Source organism: Vulpes lagopus, chromosome 18 (genome assembly GCF_018345385.1).
Source record: "Vulpes lagopus strain Blue_001 chromosome 18, ASM1834538v1, whole genome shotgun sequence".
Classification (NCBI taxonomy): domain Eukaryota; kingdom Metazoa; phylum Chordata; class Mammalia; order Carnivora; family Canidae; genus Vulpes; species Vulpes lagopus.
In genome coordinates, this window is record NC_054841.1 from 33,560,811 (window position 1) to 33,579,204 (window position 18,394).

Here is an 18,394-nt window from a genome sequence, read left to right on the forward strand (position 1 = left end):
CAGATACTATGAGGTTTGCTTTGAAATCCCATCATCAGAATGTCCTCCATTAAAACTAAGATTCTTACTCCTGTTCAAATAGTTTTACCCCTGAAAGCTATTAGTCATATATTGGTATGAAAACTTAAGAGCAGATTTTGGTGGGAACTGGGGGAAGACAAAAACAAAGGAAAAAAAAATAGGGAGGTGAGGGTCTTTCTCAGTAAACTCCATGAGTTCTTAGCTTTGACACAAGATGATTCTAGTCCTAAAATATTACAGGGAAAAGGGACAATTCCCTGCTAGTGGACAGGCTGAATGACCTGTCCAGTTCCATTTTGGATTACTAGATATGCTAAGATAAGTGAGTGAATGAGTGAATGAATGAATCTTGACCCATGGATGAACCACAGTGAAAGAGGAATATTGCTGAAAGAAGGAAACGGGATCAAACATGTGACTTCTTTTGTCTCCATTCTTTTAGCTTCCTTTAATCTTCCTAGACACAGTTATTCCAAATACAATTAAAAATAAAACTAACAGGTGGCTCTTTGTTTCAACAGACAAAGAAATGCACTTACCTCTAGAACTCAAAGCCTATCATTCCTAAACGAGATCTCTGTTAGCCATACTTTGGGACCAATGTTTTGTGAAAATCTAATTGGGAATTAAATGTATGTGGAAACTGGGGGAAAAAAAAAAAACAACTTTGGAGCTGGTACATGACAAGAGTGAGAGTGAAGAGAATTAGAAGATCAGCTCAGGGGCTCGGGTGATCAGATACCCATGGTTACCTGAGTTGAGGTGGCAGCTTGAACCTATTACGCACATCGTCAAAGCGGTTCCCCAGGTAAGGAGTGTCCACTGTCAAAAATATGGCCTTGTAGCCCTTTCGCTCAGCCCGCTGCACTAGCTGCTTGGTGACCTCACGGTCCTTGTAGATGTACAGTTGCAGCCAGCGCAGGGCATCAGGACTGGCCTCTGCCACTTCTTCAATTGAAGAGGTGGACCAGGAACTCAGCATCATTCCAGTTCCCAGTGACCTGCAGGCTGAGGAAAAAAGGAAGCGGTAAAGAAGAATCTGGCACTTTCCCCACTCCAAAGCCTTCAGGTTGTGGTTCAAGGGTAGAGACATCTACAAAGGAAATTAGGCAATAAGAAGTCAATTCTTTAAATAGAAATAAGCATTCCTTTCTACACTCTGAATTGATCTTGGAGACAAAAGTGGGTCAAGTAGCCAAAGATGTGCTATGGGAAAGGATGAAAAAATTGGGAACAATCTGAATTTCCAAACTTAGGGGATTGGATACACTGTAGTTCCTATATAAAATGAAAGATACACACCCATTACAGCTAATATTTTTGTGATGGTTAATTTTGTGTGTCAATTGGGCCAAGTGATGCTTCCCAGAATTTGCCCAAATCACTGGATGTTACTGTGAAGGTATTCTTTAAAGGAGAGTAACATTTAAATAAGTAGATTTTGAGTAAGGCTGATTGCTCTCTGCAATGTGAATAGGACTCATCCAATCCTTCCCTAAGGATTCTGTTAGCAGACTGCCTTCAGACTCAAACCACAACATCAGCTCTTCCCTACATCTCCAACCTGCCATCTTACCCTTTAGATTTTGGACTCGCCAGTCTTCACAACTATGTGAGCCAGTTCCCCAAATCAATCCCCCCATTTCACCTCTCTCTCTATCTCTCCCTTTCTCTATCTCCCTCCATATATGTATATATTCTGTTTCTATTATGGTTATAAAATAAAATATTTGTGAACACAGAAAGATTTTCAAGATACGTTAAAAAACAAAAAAAGTCTACAAAATGACAGATACAACATAATTCCACATATGTACAAATGTGATTACTGGTATATAAACTTAAACAAACTAATGGCTAATGATAGGTCAGAGAATTATGGGTGAGTTTAATTTTTTTTCTTCTTTTTTAACTTTTAAAATTTTATCTTTAAAAATTTTGTTAAAGGTGCATTCTATCATTTATGTTATATTTCTAAATTTTATAAAGTACATATGCTGGACATCCTAAGTAGATAGCACTTCTCTCTCACAATCTTTTGAGCAAAGATACCAAAAACTGAGCACAGTGAAAGTGAAAAATTAGTAATAAATTAGGTAGATTCACCTAACCAATTGTCTCACAGAACATGAAAGAGCATGGGTGATAGGCTTTTAACCAAAAATAGGTAAAAACCAGTAAAATTGGGGTCAGTTTTAATGGAGGAGAAACTGATACAATGTTTATATGCCAAATACCAAACGTGGCAAGAGACAATAATAAAGATATAAAACTGACTATATGATCCTGAGTCATTAAACTTATCTGTGTGCCTGACATGTGTCAAATGGCAGTAAAAGCAGTTAGTTGTCCAAGTGACATCCATAGAGTGATGTTGAGAATCAAGTGATGTGCTATTCGAGATACTACTTTGAGAGGTTAAAATGCTGCCCTGCTTCTCAAACTTTAGGAGACAGCCAAATCCCCCAGGAGTGTTTGTGAAAACATAGTATGCAAACATCCTCCCAGAATTTCTGATTCAGTAGGTCTGAGATATAGCCTGAGAATTTGCCAGTTCCTAGGGTTACCGATGCTGCCAATCCCCTGGACGACACTTTGAGATTTAAATGGTAGCAATATCCTTTGGTAGTAAAACTCTAAGTTCACATGGTAATAAAATGGATTTTGTTTTGATACATGTTACCTGCCCTATGCCTTGGAAGGTGTTTTTCATCCCTGTTGTTCAGATAACAATTCAGATAAAGAAGACCTAAACAGGGGATGATCTTGTCCATGGGTCACTATTTTGTTCCCTCCTAGTGTGCCCTTGAGAATTTCTCTCAAGAGACTCATGACTTGCAAAATATTGTCTTAAAAAAACCACATCTTGTTAAGAAATAACACATAAGAACAACTAGACCATTGTCTGATTTTCATTAAGATTTATAAATATGGAAAATAACTCCCGGTCATCTATTGCTGTTTGGAAGGAACACCAGGGGACATTGACTGGGTCAGAATCCTCTAATCATCAATTTATCATAAAGAAAAATAGGTCCTGAAGAAGATGTGACCTAACTAAGGTCCCACAAAGATGGAGAGGAAGCCACCGTGCCGATAGCTCTGGAAAGGCAAGGAAACTGGAAACCAATGGATAGGACCTGCCACATCAGGGCATGGTGACACAAAGGGGTTCAGCTAAGAGAGCCATCAAACGATAGGACACTTCGTTGTAGTTTACACAAAGGCATCATATAGATGAGCAGCCATTCTGTCAATAAGGATCAAAACTCCTCAAAAAGATCTCCTTGTATTCATAAGAAACATCTACAGACACTCCACAAAGACCATTAAAATAGTCATTTCCTGCCTACCTTGCAGGAAGTGTCAGTCTTCACACTCACTTTGCCCCTTTGGCTGGGTAGGCATGTCCAGAGAAAAGCAAGGCCACTTCATGCCATTTTTCCTGAGTCTACTGCCTCTGGTACCAGAGGCATTTCCTGATGTTACTGGTGCTCAAAGTTGTAGGCATTTAATAAATATTTGGTGATTTAATGAATTTACTCCAAGAGAGTCTCCTGGACGCAGAGAGAATATCAGAGTCTATGCTGACATATTATGAGTTGAGACTAAGATATTGCTCTCGGGAGAGAACAGCAGCAAAACTGAGAAGGCTTTACGCTCCTTGGAACATATATTACTGACCACTGTGATCCCCACTCACTTGTGATTATATGCCATGATCAAGGCAAGTTGTTGATGAATTACATCCATGGTTTTCAACACAGTTTTATGTTAGAATGAGATGAGGGATCCTGGGATTTTGCAAGGACCATTTGGGAGAGACAATCACAAATGTGCCAGTTAAAATACTGAAACACTTCCATTTCAATCCGTAAATAGCCATGGCTCTGAAGTAAATGACCATCCTTTCTGAGTCTCTTTAATGTGGCATCACTCCTTTCTCTCCTCAAGGATTCTCAGAACCCCCTGACCCCTACAATCCAGAAATCTAAAAGTTAACACCTGGCTGGGTTGGGGGCATTCAGGATGCTGTTAAAGCATTAGAAATGAGCATCTGACCATCTCTTCTAATTGGTTAAAGTCCTTTGTTGCACTGGTTGCTAAATATTTCAAATGTCATTTTTGCCCTGAGAAATAACGATAATACCTTTCTAGCTCATATTACTCTTTAGGGGACAAAAATTGCAAGCTTTTTAGTTTTATAAATGACTTGGCATCATCAGACTTTGTTAAGAAATTCTAATTAGAGGGACGCCTGGGTAGCTCAGTGGTTGAGCGTCTGCCTTTGGCTCAGGTCATGATCACAGGGTCCTGGGATCGAGTCCCACATCAGGCTCCCCACAAGGAGCCTCCTTCTTCCTCTGCCTATGTCTCTGTGTCTCATGAATAATAAATAAAATCTTTTAAAAAATTCTAATAGACTTATCCTAGGCCAGTGCTTCAAAGCACAAATGTTTTTGAAGCTCGTTTTCTCCCCTTATTCATTTTCCATAATGCAACTGACCTCCAGCTCTCAAAAGGAGCAACTGTCAGATTTCTTTTAAAGGGACAGTGATCCACTTGCATGATGTAACCCAGGATACCAGCTGCACTTCACAACTTTTGGCAAAATGGAGATCACATCTGGGGTGGTAAAGCCCAGGCCCGGATCTTGCCTATGATGAAGATCCCTAATGTTGATTCAACTCTAAAAATCTTGGCTTTCATTATAGTCAGCTGATCCTAGAGATAAAGTATCCAGGAGGACACACCATCAAGTAAACACTGATCCTATCTGACATCCCACAACTCTATTTCCCTATTTCCACTCACTCCCTCTTTTATCATCCTTAAGATCTACTTTCAAGAATAAATACCTAAGAGGTGCCTGAGTGGCTCAGTCATTAAGCATCTGCCTTTGAATTTTGCCAAGAATCTTGATTTCTTATCATTACTCATAATCTTCTCCACACCCACCTTTTCCCTGCATTGGTTTTGATGGTCAAGATACCCATTCCTCTTTGCAGAAATAGTGTCAAATGCTCACTACCTTAAGCAGGAAAGCTCTCAAAGGAGGCTGGGGTGTGTGTGTGTGGAGGGGGGGGGCGGAATCTTCTCTAGGCCAAGGAACTTCGTGAGATGGCTGATATAGGAAGAGACTATCAAAGCAGATAATTCCTACATTTTCAGGGTATACATTCCTTTGGAAATCCAAGGAAAAGACAGCATCAAATAATCTGAGAGATGCAACAAAAACATGCCTTTCCCCACCCCCCCCACCCCCTTCTCTGCAGATTTCCAAGAAGGGTCTGCAGAGTAGATCTGAGCGGTTGTCAGCAATGCTTAGTCAGTCATCAACAATAATACCTGTAAGAAAAATTTCAAAATTCTCACTATAGTTTTTTGTTTCTCTACTTTATTTGCAATAAAATTGTAAGTATAATAATATAGACATAAATGAGTTTAATATTATTGTTTACAGGGCAGCTGGGTGGCTGAGTGGTTGAGCATCTATCTGCCTTAGGCTCAGGGCATGATCCGGGTCCTGGGATGGAGAACTGTATCAGGCTCCCTGCGTGGAGCCTGCCTCTCCCCCTGCCTATGTCTCTGCCCTTCTCTGTGTGTCTCTCATGAATAAATAAATAAAATCTTTTTTTTTTTAAGTCATTGTTTACTATCACTCACCCAAAATAGATTACAGGCTCCTGGAAAATACTGGTGCATTCTGTCTACAGAATAAAAGTTATCCTGGGACACACCCACAACAAAGTTTTTTTATGAGTTAAATCACATGCCCCGGGGTGGGGAAATGCTACAAGAGCCTGCAATAATCTGGCATAAGATCAAATGTAGTTCTGCCTCCCCAGACTGCCATTCGGTAGAGTTAACTCAATCTACACTCCGGAACCTGTAATGAACCACCGAGGTTTACATCAACTCATCTTAGATATAAATGCAACCACCTCTGGAGTCGATACAAACCATAAACTCCAATGTACAATGATTCAGTTGGGCTAGAACAGTTAAACAGCTCTGCAACAAAGCACAAACTGTCAGAATCCTCGCTATGGCTGAGAAATGCAACTGCTTCTAGATTTTGGCAGGGTTTTGCTTTCCATCAAGCCTTAATGAAAACATTCATTTCTGATCTTGGTAATCTGGATGCAGAGGAGACAAAACAGGAAAGCTACTGTGGACTTAACTTTAGGGGACACTAAGCCTGACAGTCCAGGTTCTTCCATCGAAAGCCAGGACCGGGATCCCTGGGTGGCGCAGTGATTTGGCGCCTGCCTTTGGCCCAGGGCGCAATCCTGGAGACCCAGGATCGAATCCCACGTCGGGCTCCCGGTGCATGGGGCCTGCTTCTCTCCCTCTGCCTGTGTCTCTGCCTCTCTCTCTCTCTCTCTCTCTCTCTGTGTGTGTGTGTGTGTGTGTGTGACTATCATAAAAAAAAAAGAAGAAGAAGAAAAGAAAAGAAAAAAGAAAGCCAGGACCTTATAGCAAACTGCCCACTGATGGTAGGGTGGGTAGTGACTGGCCCCAGCTTGCCAGTTGCCAGCCACATCTGGCACAGTGCATCTGTCTGTCTTCTGCTTTGAGGAGAGCACAGGTAAATGTGCCAGTTTCTTATGCATTCGTCCCTTACTAGTTTTAAAGTCAAGGAATAAAATTGCATTATAGTAATAGCCCCTCAGCACATTTAACCATTATCCAGCATATTTTATAACCTTGCTTATCTAGGATTTGCCCAGCTTCCTAAAGTTTAAGTTAGAAGCAAAAATAAGCAACAAAATAAAAATAAAATGGCAGACAATAAGGGAGACAGAAGTTTCTCAAAGCTGAGGCAACACAATTTACCAAGGATAAAATAGCTTCCAAATGTCTAACAGTCTCACATGTATAAATAAGATGTCAAATCACCAAATAAAACTGAAGTTTATCATGCCAGGCTTGACAAGGACAGGAATTATTATACACCTGAGGACGATGTTCACCCATAGCTACCTCCACCACTACCACAACAGAGAAAAATATAAACGGTAGTTATCAATGGGAGTAAATGTCTATTATTTGAAGCATTAACTCATGTGGATCAAATCATATTCCCAGATTTAGAGCAGAATGATTAAGCAATGTGTTACATTGGGTCCAAATTATTTCTTTTAAAATAGTTCTCCTTTATGGGAAAGGTGAGTTAAGTTTCCAAAACTGTGTGTTTAAAGGAAAAGGGGGTAACATGATGAAAGTGTCTCGAGTTATTTTTAGGTGCATTTGATTAAAAAGCTCCTGCAAAACTTAGTCACCAAGACAGCTGTGCTGAAAATTTTGTTGAGAAAATGCATTCTGTCCTCTGCACAGGAAGTCATTGTGCAATGGGGAAAATATGCAGTGACAAAGTACCAAGCAGTCGTCTGGTTCAGAACTCAGGGTCTGACCCACCAGAGTGTTTGCATAAATGTGCACCCTAACATCCCCTGGGTGTGTCATCCTTTCTTCACACAGGAACTGCCATTCACAGGCTTATTAAAGATGCAATGAGTATTATTGTCTGCGTGTCTGAAATTACTGTTGAGATTACTTACAAAAATAATGTTGTGAAACTTCCACTACAGTTATGCATGAACACTTAGAAGTGGTCAAACGAACCTTAACTTATGATTTAGAGAACTGAAGCAATGTAAACACTGCCAAGAAAGGCCAGGAAACCAGACTTGATCTTTCCAGTGCTTTCAAGACAGTCTATTGTCTGACTCAGGAGCAGTTTAACCTTGAGTGATCACATCGTCACTAAGTTTGAGAGCTGTTTTTGATTGCATAGAAAGATTTTCAAGAAACAACTAGTCCCAATGACACTTGTTGCCTCCCTTTCTTGCTTCCACTTTGTTTCTGGGGCAGAACTCTGATTTAGACTAAAGCATTAGCTTTACGGTAATGATCCCCAGGTTATTATTCTGTTATTTTATTAAGTTGTCAGGTCCTGGAATGACTGTCAGATTACATGGAGACCACACCATAGTGAGATGCCTTTTATGAGGATTTCAAGGAAGATCAAATTTGCCCTTGACCTCAATCAACCTCCCTCAGTATAACAACCTCAGTGCCAGGACATAGCAATGAGCCTCCGACTTCTCGCTGTCATGCTCTAACGTCATCAGGCACAGTAACCATTTGAGAAGAAGCAATCTTGGGATGCCTGGGTGGCTCAGTGTTTGAGCGTCTGCCTTTGGCTCAGGGTGTGATCCCAGCCTCCTGGGATGGAGTCCTCCTGCAGGGAGCCTGCTTTTCCCTCTGCCAATGTCTCTGCCTCTCTGTATGTCTCTCATGAATAAATAAAATCTTAAAAGAAAGAAGAAGAAGCAATCTCATGCTCTCAAAAAACTGCCCAATAGCTTAAATTCTGGTGTGAGATACTAGGAATCATACCATTCGATGTTGGTCTTCAATGTAGTAAGAGTCTAATTTTTTACCAGCTGTTTTTGATTGATGAAGTTTGTCTTTAAGTATTTCAACACTGAATCTATCACTTTTTGGAAAATTTTTAGATATAAGTTACCTGTTTGTATATATATGTATGCATATATACAAAGAAGGTCCATAATCCTTTTATATCTGTGTATGTCGGTACGTGTGTATGTGCGTGTCTCTGCAAACATAACGTGTCAGTTGTGTTTGCAGAAAGAGTGTGTCCACTGAATTTTCATGACAGTAAAAGAATGTCCAAAACATAAAGTTGAACTGAAATAGATTGAAAATAAAAGTGAGAATTGATTCTTTTTTATTCCAATGAAGCAAAGAGGTATTCTCTTCCAAATGTTTAATGATGTAATTTGGACAAAGTTTTAGTGAACTGTCCTTTCTTCTTGTATCTCCTTAGTTCTGTTTCTTCTCAGTAAAAATGAATGAAATAATGGATGAAAACAAATAACTGGATCAGACTCTAAAGTGAAACAGATCTTGGTTCGCACCCCATCCTGATCATGGAGCAGCCCTAGACTTTGGTTAAGGGAATCCTTGTCCTCCAATGTCAAATGAGGAGAATGATAAATGATAATTGCCTCATAGGTCTATTGTGAGGATAAATGATCAGGATATAAAGTCCAGCATCTGGTGCATAAAAGGCACTCATTTCAGAAAAAAAATAAAAGTTCCATTTAAAGCAAGTCTCATGCTTTTCCTGGATTTAGGTAAAATTGAGAATAAGGGGGATATTTTCCTCATAGGTATGCTGAAATGTATATCTACTCGGTCACCTAGTACAACACATAAATATATAAATCAATAAAGCTTTCAAAAATACATCATTTGGGTCTGGAGCAAAGGAAATGACAATTTTTCTTGCTGAATGGTCTTTCACTCAATGTTAAGGTCGATCACTTAATCTCGGAAAATCCAGAAAATTCAACAGCGAAAGCTCTCACCTACACCCTAATTCAGTTCTTTGGGGTCTGTATGGCTCTTTGTGTTACTCTGCAATCTGTTCCACCTGCATCTTAATAGGTGGTCAAGTCATAGCTGAGTCCCCAAACTTCACTTTGGAATGTTCTGGCCTTTTAGGCTTAAAAAGAAAGTGTTTAGATTTAATGGTTTTATGGCCCATCAAATCCTGTGTGGTAGCCTCTAATTGCATCCACGGGCAGGAATTTCTTTTAAAATCTTTTTTTTTCCTGACAGTTTACTAAGAATTTGCTAATATGCTGAGCATTCCTGGAACGCGTTAGGTGGGTTTTAATTTTTCTCTATTTGAGGTCCCGGCACTCCCTCATGTGGCGCTTGAGCACATAACAGTCAAGAGGCAAAGGGATGAATTAACATTTAATTTCTTCTCTTTCCCCTTGATTTCTCATGTTTATTTTTTTTTTTATTTCTCATGTTTAAATGAAACAGAAAGCTAATGTTGTTCCATGGAGGCTGCAATAAAATTTCATTTCAGCCACAGTGCCTAAAACCAAAGAGATTTCCATGATAATGTCCTAAAAGCCTCTGTGGTATAATAAGCATTTCATGTGTTCTTTGAGAAGTCAGAGATGCTTTACTTCTCTTGAAAGATGAATATTTCACCTAATGAGATTGCCTTCTTTATACAACCCTAGCATTTATGTTTATCATTGATATTTCCTTCACTACATTAAGTATTTGTAGAAATGATTCTGTAGTCATCCCTGAAGCTCGTAAGAAAAATAAAATTTAAATTAAAAACAATCTAATAGGGTTTCATTTTTTTTTTCTAATAGGGTTTCAAATGGATGTGCCATTATAAGTAGAGGCATTTATATGGCTCTGAATATATTATAAAAATTGTCAATTATTAAAATTTTAACTAAATCATCCAGTGTAATAAATGTCTTATTCATAACACAATGCATGACAAACTGCTCTGCACTCAGCATTTCTCGGTTAGTCTCTCTCCATCTTAAAAGACTTTTAGGGTGGGGTGCAGAGGGAGAGAGAATTTCAAGCAGACTCCCTGATGAGCATGGAGCCCAATACAGGCTCTAGTAGAGTCTCCGTCCCATGACCCCAACGTTATGACCTGAGCTGAAACCAAGTCAGATTCTTCACCCACTGAGCTACCCAGGTACCCTGACTTTTAGGAGTTTTAATTTTTGTTTAAAATTCAAGCCCTTTTATTTATGCTCCTAAATTTTGCTCAAAGCTCATATTTTTTAATGAGTTTCGCATTCTGTAGCTTATTCCAACCTCTCAAAACTAAAGGGATAAAACCATAAAAACATAGAATGTTTGCAGTTAATATTCTAAGACTATTATAACATAGAACTCGCCTTAGGGTTCTTGTGGCAGTTAATGATACTTGGAAATATCAGTCAGTGACCATGATCTTATAAGCAGCATTGCACATGGGATTACTAACCTGGAACAAGATATTTGTCCTCTGCAAGCCTCAGTTTCCGAAGCGCAGGAGTTGGTAAAAGATCCTTAGGGCTTTGGACTCATGTTTTATGGAGGATAAGAGATAGATGAGTTAATAAATGCAAATTGCCTGGCACACATTGCCAGATAAATGTTGGCTATCATCATGTTTCACCACAGTTTATTTGTGTGGCATTTATTAAACATCTATTTGCATTTTCAGCAAGAACCAGAAATAAATATGTGTGCTTGGTTCTGTCTATCCCAAGCATGCAGAATATGAGAAATGAATATCAAAGACATACAAATGCTCATCCCACCATCTGTACTCTCCAGGGCTGGTCTGGCAGGCAAAGAGGTAGAAGAAAAGGGTGGGATTTCAGGAGGGCAGTTCTCTACCTTTAATGGGTTCTCTGGTTTTGTTTTCTGGAGTTTTCTCATCGAGGAGATTTTGTCTTCGTTAGCCTTGCTTCCATTAGCAGAACTTTCTGTAAAGAACTGTCCCGTCGAACCCCAACACTCAAGACAAGTAACTCATTGCTCAGTGACGCCCCTAACTTCCCTGAGAGTGGAACAATCCTGACCTTGGGAGGTGGCAAGCAAACCACTGATCTTGCTTAAGCAGCTGACTTTATCAGTGAGGAAACGTAATCCTGCTAGAAAGTGAAAATGACCTGCCATAGAAGTGAAACTAGTTAGTGGTGAATTTCCACATAAATCAGATGTCCCAGCCCGACAGCCCAGGGGACACTTGGAGCCCACAAAATTATTTGCTTTGGCCCACACATTATTGCCCCAAACAGTGTTTTAGGGAATTTTTGATTTATTTGCCAACATTTAAAAACCAGGAGATTACACATAAAAATCAAGGCTTCTGGCTTCTCTTAAAATTTTTGAAGATTTGGCAACCCCACATCCTCATTCCCGTGGGGCACTAGTTAGCTCGCACTAAAATGTGGCTGCCTCCTTCCGTGGGGTTTGCTAATCTCCACCACTGAGCTGGCATTGTTGTTTTCTTAACTTCATCCCTCTTTGGATATTTATGTTACCAGTCTGACCCTCAAAGCCATTTCTCAGGTTCCTGCATAAAGCTTAAAACAAAAATATCTTTAGCAAAGTAGAAAGGGCAACTTTCACTCCCATTGAAGTGTAAACTGCTTGTACTTTTCTGAAGGTCGGTTTTTTAATATGTGGAGGGGATTTTGGGGACCCCGAGGGGCAAATAAAAAGTGTGCCTCATTTTGGGAAGCTTTTCCTAGCATTATTCTCAGGTGATTCTCAAAGGACCCCCTAGAAGTAAGAGCTCATTCAACTAAAGTTGCCAGAGATAGCAAATAAACATAGAGGACAACCCAGCTACAAACGATTCGTTATTTATCTGAAATTCAAATGTAACTGGCTCCCTGTGTTTTATTTGGCAATCTAATATTCATTGCCATTTTGAATATGAAGGAAGAATGGTCACTCTTCAACCACAAATCTATCTAAGAAGACAAGCTCTGTTCTGGGGCCCAGTTCACACTGGAGATGTACTCCAGAGTGATGAAAAGAAAGTCCAAAAGAACCTTGAAGCAGGGTTCTGTAAAGTCTGGAGAGCCAACTGAGAAGGCAAGACTGTGGTACTGTGGCAGCTTCCAGAACTTTCTGGATGTCCATTCTAATTATTCAAGCCTGACCATTCCCTGGGAATTTGAGCGGCCCTCACCTTGGTTTACATTCTTCCAGAAGCCAAAAATGAGAAAAAGATATGAGTACAAGTCTTATTTGGGAATAATCACAAGGAGAGTTGATGAAGTAGGAAACTGAGAGGATAGGAAGGCAGTCAATGAAGGGTGTGTTAATGGGCAGGAAGCACTCAATCCTCTTAAACATCAGCTCCTGTTGTCAGAGAAAATGTCAGGCAAAAAAGTTGCAGGTTCTGATAGAAATTATAAGTAACAGGGGGATATATCCTGAGTACCAACAGCATCTGATCCAGACACACATGCTCTTTTTCCTTCCAAATAACCTATCCATCCCACAACCAAAGCATACCAACAAGGGAGTACTCCCGGTTGTGAGCTGATCACCACCAGCTTTTAGGGTTAATTTAAATGTTTAGTAGACCATCCATCCATACATGGTAACTAGATCATAGAAGAAAACCTCAGAAATGTTGAAATCCTTAAAAGAGGTTTCTACTATAAATCTCGATATAAACTATTATATCCCTGCCCTCATAGGAACCTGATCCAGGGTCTTGGATTCTGAAGGGCATTGTGTGTGACCTTTCATTGCCAGTTCCTCTATGCCCCCAGTGTCACCACACAGTTTGTGTTCTCATTGTTCAACCCTGTCCCAATACATGTATCCTACTGTCCTGGGGAGGCCTGCTGTGCATGCACCTAAAGTGCTAAATCAATCACTCTTAGGGAATTGTAATTGACAGATAAATGGGCTTCCCCTCATGACATTTCATGGGATTTTCTGGAAATTAAAAGCAGCACCAGGTGGTTAGGAGCCAAGATTCTGGAGCCAGACTGCCTAGCTCTGAATCCCATGTCTGTCAAGGATGAGTTGTGTGATCTTGGGCAAGTTATTCATCTGCTTGATATTTCAGTCTCCCATGTGTAAAATGGGCTTAAGATAGTACTATATCTTTGGGCTGCTCCAAGGATTTGATGCTTTAATGCTCGCAATGTACTTAGAATAGCACTTGGAACATGGTAATTGCTTTGTAAGTATTTGATAAATTAATCTAAAGGAATAGTCTAATGCCTCCTGGTTAAGTGTTGGGAGGAAATAATGTTGCACAAAATGGTCCTATCGAGACCATCAAATTATAGTTTCTAAGCAAGCTTCCTTCTCAATTTTCTTTTCATCCCATCCCTACCAAAAATAAGGAGCACTGATCTTGGAACCACCTGAAGGGAGGGGGAGAGTAAGTCCTGTCATTTATTCATCAAGAAAACTGTGGGGCACCTGGGTGGCTCAGTGATAGAGCACCTGCCTTCAGCTCAGGGCATGATCCTGGAGTCCCGGGATGGAGTCCCGTCTCAGGCTCCCCACAGGGAGCCTGCTTCTCCCTCTGCCTATATCCCTGCCTCTCTCTCTCTCTGTCTCTCTCTCTGTCTCTGTCTCTCATGAATAAGTAAATAAAATCTTAAAAAAAAAAAAAAGGGAAGAAAGAAAAAACCGCTTCCTCTGGAGCTCTCGCTGTTTGCCCACAGAATGAGCATAGCAACACCTGTCAAATATTGCATAAAGGAATGCATACACAGACAGGCAATCCCTGCGGTTTGTTGCTGTTGTTTTAACAAAGTGAGCTCTGCATATTGCCTTCTTTTACTTACACTCTTCCTTACTGCCAGTCTTTTCATGGTCCCTTCTCCATCTTTTGCTTATTTTTGTTTTGTTTTGTTTTGTTTTTTGTTGTTGCTGTTGTTCCTGTCTTACAAAATAGTTCAAAGGGACTTTTGTAAGGATGGGCCCAAAATAAGAAGAATATAAAGCCAAAGGTAACCCCATCACTCATAAATAAACACATGTAATATGTAGTCTGCATTCTTTGTCTTAAAAAGTAAGTGTATTTTAGGGCCTTGCTATTGTTGTAACAGTTTTTTTTAAAAACAAACTGCAACAGCTTTCCATACCACTACACTCTTTCTCTGATATCATGATAAAAATGTATCCATTTCTTTTTCTTTTATTAAGATTTTATTTATTTATTCATGAGAGACACAGAGAGAGAGAGAGAGAGGCAGAGACACAGGCAGAGGGAGAAGCAGGCTCTGCAGGGAGCCTGATACGGGACTTTATCCCAGGACACCAGGATCAGGACTTGAGCCAAAATCAGATGCTCAACCACTGTGCCACTGAGGGGTCCCAAATTTATCCCATGTCTAATGCACCTTGTTTTTTACAACCAATCTCTGATTATGGGACATTTGGGGTTGTTTTGTTTTTTCTAATTTTTTTCCTACTAAAAATAACAAAGGCATGAGAATCCTTGTAGAGACGTCATTCTTCAAAGTCATAATTATTTCCTTGGAATTCCTAGAAGAGGACTTAGAGCATAACATGGAATTCATACTTTCAAAGCTTTGATGAACAATTGTCAAATAATTTTCTAGAAATATGGTTCCACTTAATGCTCCTCCTACCAGTACTTGAAAATGCACATTGTCCTTCCACCCTTATCACATTTTATAGTATGAAAATAATAACTTGATATTCAAAAAATAAAATATATAGTTATAATTTACATTTATTTGATAACATGGTAAATTGAATACTTTTCATGTGTTTATAGACCGGTTTCATGTGTCCATTTATGAATTTTCTATTTGTCTTTTTCCACTTAGGTCTTTTCAACTATTTTGGGTTAGATATTATTTCCTTATTCAAGTATAAGGGCTCTTCACATGGAAAGATCATTAATGCTTTGCAGCCTCATAATTTTTCAATTTGTTTTGTTTACCACTTGCTTTTTTCAATTTTTGTAGAACATGCATGTTTTGTAGAAACAGCATGGACGTTTCTGCATTTTGTGTTGATTTGTTGGCTTTTGCCTTAATGGTTTTTGTCTATGGCATGTTTGGGAAGGCTTCTCTTACCCCAACTGTGAATAGGAAGATACTGGTTTCCTTCTTTTTTTTCCCCCCATTCTCTCTGGCCATATTTCAGGATTACCACAGACCAATGCCCAGGCCTCAAGGCCACTTCTCTGTGTGTGGTCCTAGAATTCAAAAAAGTTCTGGACTCTAACCTAAGCCTGTCTCAACCTCACCGTGTCATGCCGTTATCCCTGGCAGAGTTATGTGGCAAACGTTTCAAGAAGGGAAGTAAATCCATAAGATCTGTAACGCTTAGAACTGAAATGCTTTAAAATAGTATTTAGTTCCTGCTCTTTGAGCCTGAATTTCCTGCCCTGCTTAGCATCAAAAGAAGCCAGATAGAATTCATCACCAACTTTTATATGAGTTTCTGAAGCGGGGCGGGGAGATTTATCACTGTGCATACCTTTTCAAATGTTCATAGTTGCCAGGGGACTGGGAAGTTAATAAATTAGCCCTAATAAGGAATTTCTTTGCATCATATTTGAATTTCTCATCTCTCTCTCTCCTAAGGCAGCTAGAAATGCTTTATTGGGAGTATAACCCATTTGTAAAACAGAATCGTGGTCCCAAACCATGACAGAAAACTGAACCATCCGGGTCTCTGCATTTGCTGTTTCCCTGTGAGGATCACGTGGTTTGGGGAAGCAGGGAGGCCTTTGAAATGAGGTAGCTATTAGATTGAATCCCATCTCTGCCACTACCTAGCTGATAAAACTGAGGAACCAAAGAATATCTTGCCTAGAGTCATAGAGGAGCAGAATGTACAACAACTGGTATTTTGATGGCGGAGTCAATGAGCTTAATTTTCGTGAGTGTGAAAATATCCAGGGAAGTGTTTGCTTGATGCATACAGAGAAAGGAATCACTAAATGTTAGTCCTCTTCTGTTCCTTTGGTGAGGACTTTCTACCTACCTCGCACAGTTGCGAGCTCCCCATCCACGTGAGCCATGCACTGCATGGCAGTAGCCCCAACACATATTGGCATGCTGACTCTCTGACCCAAAACAGAAGTCGACAGGTCTATCTCAGCAACATTCCGGAGCATCCGCGGATACAGCTTCCATCTAGAATTTTAAAAAGAAAAAAAAAATTTAGAATTTTAAAATCATAACTAAAGCTTTGACATTACAGTTTAGTTAAAAAGAGAAAATATACTTCGAATTTTCCCATCTGGCAAATTACTTTACAAAGTTAAAGGGAAGGGGCAGTTTTAATGTTTGTTAAGATGGCAAGTTAACAATAAGATAATAATGAATTTCACAAGTTATTGTTCTCAGTGATGTGTAATTAACATATGGTAGGATTTACCCTTGGGAGCTTTGACAAAAGCACACAGTTGTGTAACTGCCAAGACAATCAAGAACAGTTCACCATCTTGAAAAATTTCTCCATTTCCTTTTGTACTGAAACCAGTCCCCTAACAACCACTGATATGTTTTCTGTCAGTATAGTTTTACTTTGCAAGAATATACAAAAGGAATCATATGTAACGTAGCCTTTGAGTCTGGCTTTTTTTCACTAAAGCATAGGGCTTTTGAGATTCATCCACGTTGTCAAGTGCATCCATAATCTGTTCATCTTGGTTGATGAATAGTATTCTCCTGTCCCAGTCGGTTTGCCCATTCCCCAGCTAAGAGACACTGGGAATGCTTCCAGTTTGAAGCAATTATTAATAAAGCCACCATAAACATTCACGTAAATGTTTTTGTGTGAACATAGCTTTCATTTCACTTCCTCCAAATCATTTTGATAGACAAAAAAACATAGAAGGCAGATTATAATTTATGAAGAGAGGTTATACTATGTCCAGTTTGTCTTTTATAACATACAATAACTTTGGATACTTACTTTTAAAATTACAATGTGGTTTCTTCGAAATCCTTAAACTGATGTCCGTATTCATTGAAGTATGGTGAGAGGGAATATAATTTTTCTTAGTTTAATTGAGCATTTTCCTCCAAAAGGTTATTCACCAGGAACTGGAGTTTAGTTTAAAGATTTTTTGACTCCTGAACATGATCTAAAATGACTCTTCCTGCAATTCTTTCGTGTTGCAATGAAAATCATCAATAAACCAAGAAGCGAAACTTTAAGAGTAAAATTTACAGGAGAACAAGTTCTCTTTCCCTCTTAGCAGAATTTATATGTCCTATTTGTTCGGGATTATTTTTCTCATTAGTAACTGATGAGAATGGAAGAAAGTACAGACCTGTTTATAATGAGCTTTAAGAAAATAAACATGTGGATAAGACACTCATACACACCTAACCAGCACTCACCTTTCATTACCTAGATTGAACTCTGCTTCCAGAGAGTTCAAGATTTTTAGTTATTATAGTGAAGCATGATTTAGAAATGGAGTAACCAAAACAAATTGGACCTCCAAAGTCTTAACTGAAGCCTACCTCATGTAGCGGAAGAAGAAATTCTGCCTTCGTGTTGCTTTGGGTCTGTAGTCTAACCCTTCCTCACATACTAAAGTAAAAACATGCAGCCCTTGAAAAGCATAATAAAGAAGTTTTACTGTGCGATTTCTCTGCAATTCCTTTGAACATCATAATCGTCATTACTTTCAGTCACACCACATGCTTTGCTGCTGGAAGTCTTTCCTTTTGGACTGACCCTCGCAGCATGCTTCTTTGATCTCCATTTTGAGAGGGGAAGGCAGAAGCCTTGAAGAGAGTTTTTATTACCAATCATCTCTAAGTGTATTATTACAATGAGAGAAAAAGATTTTAATAGCACCCGTTGGCATGGTGGCCTTGGAAGGCATTAATATTTACTTAGAGCTGAGGAAACAATGAAAGCTTTTATGAAGAGCACACCCAAAGCTGCAGGGCATGAGCTGTGTGTGTGTGTGTGTGTGTGTGTGTGTGTGTGTGTGTGTGTGAGAGAGAGAGAGAGAGAGAGAGAGAGAGAGAAG

At 39.5% G+C, this 18,394-nt stretch overlaps 1 protein-coding gene across 2 annotated transcripts in view; it reads right to left on the minus strand.

Moving 5' to 3' along the window:
• Positions 1-18,394, minus strand: part of HAO1 (hydroxyacid oxidase 1) — a 47,767-nt gene that overhangs the window by 23,904 nt on the left and 5,469 nt on the right. Inside the window, exons 2-4 of one of the 2 annotated variants that reach the window (XM_041733292.1) lie at positions 16,384-16,535; positions 10,874-10,951; positions 774-1,029 (exon numbers count right to left, since the gene is read on the minus strand). In XM_041733292.1, coding sequence (XP_041589226.1) covers positions 774-1,029; positions 10,874-10,951; positions 16,384-16,535 — 486 coding nt within the window. The remainder of the gene's footprint in view (positions 1-773; positions 1,030-10,873; positions 10,952-16,383; positions 16,536-18,394) is intronic. The other variant, XM_041733293.1, reaches the window with a different exon arrangement.